Source organism: Oncorhynchus masou, chromosome 4 (genome assembly GCF_036934945.1).
Source record: "Oncorhynchus masou masou isolate Uvic2021 chromosome 4, UVic_Omas_1.1, whole genome shotgun sequence".
Lineage (NCBI taxonomy): Eukaryota > Metazoa > Chordata > Actinopteri > Salmoniformes > Salmonidae > Oncorhynchus > Oncorhynchus masou.
This window is the reverse complement of record NC_088215.1, coordinates 2,710,317-2,722,352: the sequence shown is the minus strand read 5'-3', so window position 1 is coordinate 2,722,352 and position 12,036 is coordinate 2,710,317. Positions and strand designations below refer to the sequence as shown.

Here is a 12,036-nt window from a genome sequence, read left to right as displayed (position 1 = left end):
CCACTGTCCCCTTCTCCCTCTTCTCTGCTCCTCCACTTTCTTCCACCTTCTTTTTAATCTCTCCTTTTTCCTTCTTTCCATCTTCTCTCCTCTTTCTTTTCGCCTCTTCCTTCTTCCCTTCTTCGTCCTTCTCCGTCCTTTCCCCTGTGCCATCCGTACAATCCGCACGCGTCCTTTCTTTTCTCCCCCCATCCCCCGCTCCCCCCCAGCTGCAGACGCGTATGACCTGTGACAAGCCGGGCAATCACGCCACAGGTGTTCTCTGGAGCCACACCCGTGGCAAGCCTTGGGCTCGTCACACTCCCTGGCCTCGTGCTCTTCCGACCCACAAAAACGACATTTCTTGTTACTGCACGAGGCCAGGGTATGGCCATAAGCCATACAACGCCTGCAGAACGGGGGCTGACGTGCATAGTAGAGTGTTCCCCTGTCAGCCCCCAGGGAGAACGTCGCCGGAGGATGGAGGTAGCCATCCACACTCTTCGGGGACTCCCTGAGTAACGCCTGGAAACCTCTCTTTCCGTTCCAGAAACCCAGGGAGTCCCTGAGGTACCTCGCTGAGGAGACATTGTCCATATATCTCCCCAGAAAGGCCCTCACCTCTTCATCCTTCACATGTGGATTGTACATGGTTACGGTGACCACCCTGAAATTGCTCCTTGCCAGGCTGGTCACCGTGTAATGGCACAGGGGTCCTTCTTCTTTCTCTTCCCTCACCATCTTCATAATCTCGTCGTGCTGTTCTTCCAAATGTACAGTCACATCAAACCCTTTCTCCACCGGATTCCCCTGAAGGCAGAGGATATTTTTCACCTTCAACTTCAGATGCCCCATCAGAATGGTCCTCGCAAAGGTTTCTCTCCCCCAAGGCTCCATCCCTCTTTCCCTCCAAGAAAAACGCACCGTATTGGCCAGCCCAACTGCTGGAACCGACCGTGACACTTTTTCCTGCGCCATCTCCGCAAGGAGAATAGCACACCTGGCTCTCCAACCTCTTCCAAAAAACAAGAAAAAGTTAAAAACAGGAAATAAACCAAAAAGGTGGCGCAACTAAAGGTGTTGATTTGTCACATCTATCAAGACAACTGGAGAACTGGGCCAGACACTCTTAAATAGAACCTGGACCAGCTCAGGTGAAACACCTTCCCAATAACGAGATGGACAAGCCAGCACAGGTGAAACACATACTGACTAACGAGGTGACACCAATCAGTTCGTCCTACATGCTAAAGTCCAACCTCAAAACATAAATGGAAAAACCAAAGTCTGTAACACCTTCCCCCTTAAGACAACAAATATATCCTATATTTTTGTTGGACAAGTTTGCTTACCACCAACAGAAAAAAACTTCCATTTCACATTATAATCAACTACAATGCTTCACCTTCACCAATATAAACATGGCGTCTACTGGCTGTCAACAATTAAAAACAATTTTCTAAAGAATAATATACCATTTTCTCATTTTTCTTTCTATAGAATCCTAAAACTCACTAGCTTCTAGAACTCTCATGTTCCTAAAACTCACTAGCTTCTAGTCCACTTGGAACGAGTCCAAACAAAACCCATCTCCAATACAGAAAAACGTGCAGTCACAATAAATTGTGATCAAATGTACACCCCTTTGTTAATATGTCTTAGCAATAATTCACTTAATTGTCAGGCATTGAATAATAAAACATGTATATTTTGTCAGGCTGAATGTTTGAAATATGAGGTGATTTGAGACATGCGTCTTCAGTAGTGGAATAAAGACAATTAGCAATTGAATGTTGTCAAGAAATACTGGAGTGATGAATGATGGTTAATAAAATTGATTATAGACCAATTTATTATACTGTGTCCATGTGTATTTATTTATTTTAACCTTCACTTAACAGGAACCGAAAGGTTGCTGGACTGGATCCCGAGCTGACAAGGTAAAAATCTGTCATTCTGCACCCAAACAAGGCAGTTAACCCACTGCTCCCTGGTAGGCCGTCATTGTAAATAAGTCAGTTAAGAACAAATTCTGGCTTACAATGACGGCCCAACGCTCTAACCACTAGGATACCTGCAAGTAAGTTGAAATTAAGTTATTTTCAAGTCATTGGAAAAATTACCCCAAAATACATATTTTCAACCGAACGTATATTGGACGTCGGACATAGTCTTCTTTTCAATGACATTTTGCTCGGTGGAAAAGCCCAATGTCAAAACAGTGTTAACGTGTCCAAATCAATAACCAATTCGCATAAACAGTTTGGGATAAATTGAAAACCTAAACATAACATGTGCTATATACACCAACATCTGCCACAATAATTATGTTATTTGTATTTTTTAAACAAGCTCCTTATAAAACTGCAGTGGGTCACCAACATGGTAAGTGTAACACAACTCAACACAACTTTCAATTCAGAGCCTGGATTTTTCCCCCGAACGCTAATATCCATATCATGTTGATATCAATTGATAAGGGGGCAAACATTTAGGCTTGTACATTGTGACATGATTAAAATACTCCTAGTACAATGTTAAAACATTGACAGTAATTCAATGATATCATGAAACAACTCCTTCCTGTATGTACATTCTGATATTTGATCTGAGATCTTTAATCAGATTATCTCTGGTCAAAGCTAAGAGGTTTCTCCTGTGTGTGTTCTCTGGTGTTGTACCAGGCTGTTGGACTGAGTAAAACTCTTCCCACATGGATTTCAGCTACAGGATGTCTCTCCTGTGTGTGTTCTCTGGTGTATAGTCAGCTGCCCAGATGTAGCAAAACTCTTCCCACATTGACCACAGCTATAGGGTTTCTCTCCTGTGTGTGTTCTCTGGTGTGATATCAGGTTGCTTAGCTGAGTAAAACTCTTCCCACATTGATCACAGCTATAGGGTTTCTCTCCTGTGTGTGTTCTCTGGTGTGATATCAGGTTGCTTTGCTGAGTAAAACTCTTCCCACAGTGAGTACAGCTAAAAGGTTTCTCTCCTGTGTGTATTCTCTGGTGTCGAGTCAGATTTCTATATGTAGTAAAAATCTTCCCACATTCATCACAGCTAAATGGTTTCTCTCCTGTGTGTGTTCTCTGGTGTGAAATCAGGTTGCTCAGCTGAGTAAAACTCTTCCCACATTGAGAACAGCTATAAGGTCTCTCGCCTGTGTGTGTTCTCTGGTGTGATATCAGGATGCTTAGCTGAGTAAATCTCTTCCCACATTGATCACAGCTATAAGGTTTTTCTCCTGTGTGTGTTCTCTGGTGTGATATCAGGCTGGTTGAATGACTAAAACTCTTCCCACATTCAGTACAGCTAAAAGGTTTCTCACCTGTGTGTGTTCTCTGGTGTATCTTCAGATGGCTATATTGAACAAAACTCTTCCCACATTGAGTACAGCTAAAAGATTTCTCTCTTGTGTGTATGCTCTGGTGTAGAGTCAGATTTCTAGATGTAGTAAAAATCTTCCCACATTCATCACAGCTATAAGATTTCTCACCTGTGTGTGTTCTCTGGTGCGATATCAGGATGCTTAGCTGAGTAAAACTCTTCCCACATTGATCACAGCTATAAGGATTATCTCCTGTGTGTGTTCTCTGGTGTGGTATCAGGCTGGTTGAATGACTAAAACTCTTACCACATTGAGTACAGCAATAAGATTTCTCTCCTGTGTGTGTTCTCTGGTGTATCTTCAGATGGCTGTATTGAACAAAACTCTTCCCACATTGATCACAGCCGGAAGATTTCTCTCCTGTGTGGATTCTCTGATGAATTTTAATGCCTGATGAGGTGAATCTCTTCCCACAGTCAGAGCAGCAGTGAGTTCCCTTCCCTGTGGATCTCCGCTGGTGTTTCTTGACGTGTTCTGATCTGTAGAGACTCTTCTCTGCCTCGTCAGCATCATGAGGTTGTTGAGGATTCCCAGATGACCCACGGTAGTCCCGTTTCTCTCCTGTGTGAACAAAAAGTCAGACAGATGGTTAAAGGCCCACAACAGTGGAAATCCACTGTAAAAGGTGATGACAACAGCGTAGCCACGACCTTGTACAACAATTGACGTATAATGAAGGCTAAAATGATTTGACAATTATCTTAAAATGAGCAACAATAGTCATATTTAGTCTTGTTTTCACATTCGTAGTAACATCTATGATAGAAGGCTAAAAACAAAGTTATTAAAGTTGTTGAAACCCTAAGCAATGTGCCAGACGACTTTTGGTCGCCAATACAGGCCCCTTTCTGTGTTTGCTAAAATTGCGGCATGAGGGTGAAGCACACGCAATTTGGTTGCAGAAACCCCTCCCTGCTAATGAGGAAACCACTAGTTATGGATGTAGTATATCTGGTAGTGAGGAAACCTCTAGTTATGGATGTAGTATATCTGGTAATGAGGAAACCACTAGTTATGGATGTAGTATATCTGGTAATGAGGAAACCACTAGTTATGGATGTAGTATATCTGGTAATGAGGAAACCGCTAGTTATGGATGTAGTATATCTGGTAATGAGGAAACCGCTAGTTATGGATGTATTATATTTTAGCTGAGAAACTCCTCCCTGCTAATGAGGAAACAGCTAGTTATGGATGTAGTATATCTGGTAGAGGAAACCGCTAGTTATGGATGTAGTACATCTGGTAATGAGGAAACCGCTAGTTATGGATATAGTACATCTGGTAATGAGGAAACCGCTAGTTATGGATGTAGTATATCTGGTAATGAGGAAACCGCTAGTTATGGATGTAGTATATTTTAGCTGAGAAACTCCTCCCTGCTAATGAGGAAACAGCTAGTTATGGATGTAGTATATCTGGTAGAGGAAACCGCTAGTTATGGATGTAGTACATCTGGTAATGAGGAAACCGCTAGTTATGGATATAGTACATCTGGTAATGAGGAAACCGCTAGTTATGGATGTAGTATATCTGGTAATGAGGAAATCGCTAGTTATGGATGTAGTACATCTGGTAATGAGGAAACCACTAGTTATGGATGTAGTATATTTTAGCTGAGAAACTCCTCCCTGCTAATGAGGAAACAGCTAGTTATGGATGTAGTGCAGTGGGGCAAAAAAAGTAGTTAGTCAGCCACCAATTGTGCAAGTTCTCCCACTTAAAAAGATGAGAGAGGCCTGTAATTTTCATCATAGGTACACTTCAACTATGACAGACAAAATTAGGGAAAAAAATCCAGAAAATCACATTGTAGGATTTTTAATTAATTTATTTGCAAATTATGGTGGAAAATAAGTATTTGGTCACCTACAAACAAGCAAGATTTCTGGCTCTCACAGACCTGTAACTTCGTCTTTAAGAGGCTCCTCTGTCCTCCACTCGTTACCTGTATTAATGGCACCTGTTTGAACTTGTTATCAGTATAAAAGACACCTGTCCACAACCTCAAACAGTCACACTCCAAACTCCACTATGGCCAAGGCCAAAGAGCTGTCAAAGGACACCAGAAACAAAATTGTAGACCTGCACCAGGCTGGGAAGACTGAATCTGCAATAGGTAAGCAGCTTGGTTTGAAGAAATCAACTGTGGGAGCAATTATTAGGAAATGGAAGACATACAAGACCACTGATAATCTCCCTCGATCTGGGGCTCCATGCAAGATCTCACCCCGTGGGGTCAAAATGATCACAAGAACGGTGAGCAATAATCCCAGAACCACACGGGGGGACCTAGTGAATGACCTGCAGAGAGCTGGGACCAAAGTAACAAAGCCTACCATCAGTAACACACTACGCCGCCAGGGACTCAAATCCTGCAGTGCCAGATGTACTGGCTTAAGCAGAGGGACACATGTCCAGGCCCGTCTGAAGTTTGCTAGAGAGCATTTGGATGATCCAGAATAAGATTGGGAGAATGTTATATGGTCAGATGAAACAAAAATATAACTTTTTGGTAAAACCTCAACTCGTCGTGTTTGGAGGACAAAGAATGCTGAGTTGTATCCAAAGAACACCATACCTACTGTGAAGCATGGGGGTGGAACCATCATGCTTTGGGGCTGTTTTTCTGCAAAGGGACCAGGACGACTGATCCGTGTAAAGGAAAGAATGAATGTGGCCATGTATCGTGAGATTTTGAGTGAAAACCTCCTACAATCAGCAAGGGCATTCAAGATGAAACGTGGCTGGGTCTTTCAGCATGACAATGATCCCAAACACACAGCCCGGGCAACGAAGGAGTGGCTTCGTAAGAAGCATTTCAAGGTCCTGGAGTGGCCTAGCCAGTCTCCAGATCTCAACCCCATAGAAAATCTTTGGAGGGAGTTGAAAGTCTGTGTTGCCAAGCAACAGCCCCAAAACATCACTGCTCTAGAGGAGATCTGCATGGAGGAATGGGCCAAAATACCAGCAAGTGTGTGAAAACCTTGTGAAGACTTACAGAAAAAATTTGACCTCTGTCATTGCCAACAAAGGGTATATGACAAAGTATTGAGATAAACTTTTGTTATTGACCAAATACTTATTTTCCACCATAATTTGCAAATAAATTCATTACAAATCCTACAATGTGATTTTCTGGATTTCTTTCCCTAATTTTGTCAGTCATAATTGAAGTGTACCTATGAAGAAAATTACAGGCCTCTCTCATATTTTTAAGTGGGAAAACGTGCACAATTGGTGGCTGACTAAATACTTTTTTGCCCCAATGTATATCTGGTAATGAGGAAACCGCTAGTTAAGGATGTAGTATATCTGGTAATGAGGAAACCACTAGTTATGGATGTAGTATATCTGGTAATGAGGAAACCGCTAGTTATGGATGTAGTATATCTGGTAATGAGGAAACCGCTAGCTATGGATGCAGTATATCTGGTAACGAGGAAACCACTAGTTATGGATGTAGTATATCTGGTAATGAGGAAACCGATAGTTATGGATGTAGTATATCTGGTAATGAGGAAACCGATAGTTATGGATGTAGTATATCTGGTAATGAGGAAACCACTCTAGTTATTGATGTAGTATATCTGGTAATGAGGAAACCACTAGTTATGGATGGAGCATATCTGCTTATGAGGAAACCACTAGTTATGGATGCAGTATATCCAGTGGTGGGCCGCCAGGGCCAGCAAGGCCTTCTCTGCTGGCCTAAACATCATCAGAATATATATATATTTTTAAATATATTTTCCCATAAATATGTATTAAATTATTCCCCAGCTTATTCCCCATAGCTTTCCTCTTGGTTGCACAGCTTCCAGCCCCAGGTTGAGATTTGGAGGGCTGGTCTCTATGTTAGATCTTTTATCCAGTCATATTCAGCCATCATGTGTTGCCAGGGGTCTAAAATCTGTCCTCAGGCCTTCAGAATCAACAGTGCGGGCGCTTGTAGTTTAAAGTGAATGGAAATGAAAATTTAGTGTCAACCAATCAGCTTTAGAGTTGGCTATTGTACGCCTGCTGGCTGGCTCCAGTGTTACACAGGAGCCAGCTAGCAGGCGTAGTGCGTGCACGTCTTTGGATTGGATTACCAATATTGAGAGGCAAGTCCTATGGGCAGGTCTATGCAGAACCTCAGAACTAGGAAACTGAATTTGATAAACGAATTAATACATGTACTACTAAGCTGTTTTTTCAACTCACAATGGCGGAAGGAGGAGAAGATATCGATTTGGTCGAGGATATAATTATAATGCCATTCTCAAAACAAACTTTTCAAGAAAAGTTAGACATTGTAAGGAGAGGTCGCCTGACGCCGACGCTACAAAGCCTGTCACAGGCGGGAAAGGGGTTTGTTCGCCACTTTCAAAGTTCCAACTACGAGCGCTACCAATGGCTCACAGGCTCCGAGAAGCACTGCAAACTGTACTGCTGGGAATGCAAGTGATTGATTTGGTGTTTGGAGCCACACTGGCTTTCCAAACTTGAGTTGTCTAACCAAGGCAGCAACGAGACACCAAAGTACGGCTGGCCACTTACAAGCAATGGTGCTTTTGAGAACTTTTGGGAACACCCGAGTGGATCTACAGCTCAATGAACAAGCGCGTAGGGCAACGGAGCTGCACAATGAAAAGGTGAAGAAAAATAGGGAAATATTGAAAAGACTCATTGATTGTGTCATGTTTTTGGGTAAACAGGAACTGTATTTTTTTTTGGGGGGGGGGATTTAAAGCTTCAAAGTTTGTGGACCAGAAATGGATTGAAGAAGAATATTAATATAACTCTGCTGCACTCGACTATGTTCTTGCCTATTAGTTGAACTGTTCTGTATTGTACTCTTCCCCTGCAATTCTCTGAATAAAAATGTCAATTTCAAGGTGACGCAACGCCTGGTTATACTGCGTTTCTGTCTAAATGTATAGTGTCTAGAGCCATGGCATCATAATGATGGCAATAAGAGGTGGATTAATTTGGGTGGGACTGTGTTGGACCTCACTGAAGGCCCAGGCCCCAGGCCCGCCACTGAATATATCTGGTAATGAGGAAACCATTAATTATGGATGGAGTATATCTGGTAATGAGGAAACCACTAGTTATGGATGTAGTATATCTGGTAATGAGGAAACCACTAGTTATGATGTAGTATATCTGGTAATGAGGAAACCACTAGTTATGATGTAGTAGATCTGGTAATGAGGAAACCACTGGTTATGGATGTTGTATATCTGGTTGTAGAAACTCCTCCCTGCTAATGAGGAAACCAAACACTTCAGAACAAACTTCCTTTTGATGTTTTGGGAGAAAAAAATGTTACTATGGGGCGGCAGGGTAGCCTAGTGGTTAGAGCGTTGTACTAGAAACCGGAAGGTTGCAAGTTCAAACCCCCGAGCTGACAAGGTACAAATCTGTTGTTCTGCCCCTGAACAAGCAGTTAACCCACTGTTCCTAGGCCGTCATTGAAAATAAGAATTTGTTCTTAACTGACTTGCCTAGTTAAATAAAGGTAAAATTAAATGGTTACTGTTGTAAATGTTATCCAATGTGTTACTGTATGGCCTAATAATTTGACATACATTTGGAATATTTCTGGTTGATACCTTCAAGGAGACTTACAATTCAAAATCAGAAAGCCTAATTATCCTTGGTATAACCTTAAACAGTACTATACTGGGGAAGCCCTTCATGTTGGAGGGTGTTTCTACAGTACTATACTGGGGAAGCCCTTCATGTTGGAGGGTGTTTCTACAGTACTATACTGGAGAAGCCCATCATATTGGAGGGTGTTTCTACAGTACTATACTGGAGAAGCCCATCATATTGGAGGGTGTTTCTACAGTACTATACTGGGGAAGCCCATCATATTGGAGGGTGTTTCTACAGTACTATACTGGAGAAGCCCTTCATGTTGGAGGTGTTTCTACAGTACTATACTGGGGAAGCCCATCATATTGGAGGGTGTTTCTACAGTACTATAATGGGGAAGCCCTTCATGATGGAGGGTGTTTCTACAGTACTATACTGGGGAAGCCCTTCATGTTATTTAAACCTTCTTAAAACAATTCCACAAGGCTTAGACTGTAAAGGGTTAAACTATCTGAAACTTACATTACTCAGACTAGTTATCCTGGGATCTAACATTACTCAGACTACTTATCTTGGGGAATAGTTTTAATACATTTGCAAAAAATCTAAACCCGTGTTTGCTTTGGCATTATAGGGTATTGTGACGGCATTATGGGGTATTGTGATGGCATTATGTGGTATTGTGATGGCATTATGGGGTATTGTGTGTAGATTGATGAGGATTTTTTAAATAATAGAATCAATTTTAGAATAAAGGGATGCACCGATATTACATTATTGGCTAATATCTTCCTTGCCCCAAAAAAACGAAACAGATATTTAAAATTGTTGCTGCCCTTTAAGCATTCTAGTACAGCATTCTAATAGTTAACACACACGCGGAAGCAGCGGTCTAAGCCACTGCATCTTAGTGGAAGAGGTGTCACTACAGTCCCTGGTTCGAATCCAGGCAGTATCACATCCAGCTGTGATTGGGAGTCCCACAGTAGTTGTCTGATATTGGTGTAGAGAGGATAACAAAGGAGAGGGATCCCACAGTAGTTGTCTGATATTGGTGTAGAGAGGATAACAAAGGAGAGGGATCCCACAGTAGTTGTCTGATATTGGTGTAGAGAGGATAACAAAGGAGAGGGATCCCACAGTAGTTGTCTGATATTGGTGTAGAGAGGATAACAAAGGAGAGGGATCCCACAGTAGTTGTCTGATATTGGTGTAGAGTGGACAACAAAGGAGAGGGATCCCACATGTGGATAGGAAGATACAAATGATCAATATTATGGAAAATATTATTTTAAAATACAGGAATTTTACAACTTTAACAGTAGGTTGTATCTCGCTAGGTCATGCCAGTAGGCTACAGTAGTTTGTATCTCTCTAGGTCATGCCAGTAGACTACAGTAGGTTTTAGCTCTCAAGGTCATGCTAGTAGGTTACAGTAGATTGTAACTCTCTAGGTCATGCCAGTAGGCTACAGTAGGTTGTAACTCTCTAGGTCATGCCAGTAGGCTACAGTAGGTTGTATCTCTCTAGGTCATGCCAGTAGGGTACAGTAGGTTTTATCTCTCTAGGTCATGCCGGTAGGTTACAGTAGGTTGTAACTCTCTAGGTCATGCCAGTAGGTTACAGTAGGTTGTATCCAAGTGGAAAAAATTGTCAACCCAATGTGGAAAGTGTCGAATTTGGCCAACAACAAAATGAATGGCTCATTTGCTACGTGAGGTTTACTTGATCTAACAGAAGATTCATAATGATTAAGTTGTTATGTGGACACGTGACATACAGACAACTCTGATAAAAACACCATAGGAGTTGTCATCAGATCGCTATGCATATTCATGCTAGTAACGTAGCATCTCTCTCCATTGAATACAGGCGGTTAACGTCAACAACCCTCGTAGAATATAAACAATATATTACAATAATAAGATGTAACCACCAAAGAAAGGATATTTGGGAGATAGACAACCCACATGGCCGCTTTGTGGACAACGACTCCCCTTTTTAGGGCAGAGAGACATCTTGTCAGTATATCCATAATCTTTGGTGTAGCCAACCCAACTCTCGCATGGCACTATTGGGGGGCACGGTGTGTAGTAAATCATCACTACATGAAAATCACTACATGCCCCCCAGTCTGCGGCAAGCAGATATACCCTTCTCAAATATATATGTTAAGTCACTTTTTGGAAACGGGACGGAGAAAACAAGGGGTAGCTTGTTCTCTACGTCGTCTGATTCTAGACATATCAGTCATCATCCTAGGGCCTTCCGTTGAAGAGGTATTGACGGGCCAACTCCAGATATCCAAAGTTAAAAGCAAATTTAAGGCGGTACTTACTGGTGTTAATCAGATCTCCTATCTCCACCTCTTCATCTTTCAATGTGACAGTAATCTCTCCTTCCATCTTCACTCCAAAAACTACATCCTCTTCTTTCTCTTCCTCTTCTTTCACTGTAACGTCTTTCTCTTCTTTTTTCACCGTAACAGCCTCACCCTCTACTTCTTGTTTTACTGTGACATCCTCTTCTTCCTTCTCCTCTTTCACGACAATGTTCAGCCCCAGAGCTTCTTTCTCCGTCCAGCAGACCTCCTCTTCTTTAACAGGAGGGGAGATGTTTAGGGAGCTCATGTTCGGGGATGTTAGCTAGCTAGATATCATTAGCGACTAGGCTAACTTAACCAGCCAGATACTATAGCTGACTAATACAAAATAATATAACGTCGATATTAAATTAAATAGGTTAACAAGTAGATACGACAGAACTGTGTCTCAAACACAGTAGCTGATATACACCGAAAGCGTATAAATAGCTTGAATCTTTCGGCTATGTTGGCTATCAAGCTACCGAGGATGTTGACGAGCTGTTTCTGAAGAACCGTCCACTAGATTATACGTCACGCTGGCAGCATCGCCTGAAAGACGCACATCGCCGTCTGCTGACTGGAGGGGAAACGCAGTTGAGGATCATATTTTATTTTCAGATAAAGATTATTTAAATTGATTTAATTAAATAATACTATTATATTGAGACATACAAAGACAGAAATGTGTTGATTGATTAGTGCAAATAAAAAATGTCTA

At 41.8% G+C, this 12,036-nt stretch overlaps 1 protein-coding gene across 2 annotated transcripts; it reads right to left on the bottom strand.

Moving 5' to 3' along the window:
• Positions 1 to 1,523: 1,523 nt before the first annotated feature.
• On the bottom strand, positions 1,524 to 11,830 carry LOC135521478 (gastrula zinc finger protein XlCGF57.1-like). 2 transcript variants are annotated; one of them, XM_064947304.1, is made up of 3 exons: positions 11,292 to 11,830; positions 3,614 to 3,928; positions 1,524 to 2,053 (listed from the first exon to the last, which is right to left on the bottom strand). In XM_064947304.1, exons 1-3 carry the CDS (start codon positions 11,581 to 11,583, stop codon positions 1,995 to 1,997), a joined length of 666 nt encoding a protein of 221 aa, XP_064803376.1. In that variant the 5' UTR covers positions 11,584 to 11,830; the 3' UTR covers positions 1,524 to 1,994. The 2 variants fall into 2 exon arrangements, with proteins under 2 accessions (XP_064803376.1, XP_064803375.1); XM_064947303.1 differs by having other exon boundaries at positions 1,524 to 3,928.
• Positions 11,831 to 12,036: the final 206 nt, after the last annotated feature.

What these genes read in the sequence shown, in the direction of transcription:
- LOC135521478 (XM_064947303.1), bottom strand. Translation starts at nt 11,583, where the DNA reads ATGAGCTCCCTAAACATCTCCCCTCCTGTTAAAGAAGAGGAGGTCTGC. An exon ending in AGGAGATCTGATTAACACCA is followed by an intron (nt 3,929 to 11,291) that starts GTAAGTACCGCC and finishes TTGTTCACACAG; the next exon opens with GAGAGAAACGGGACTACCGT.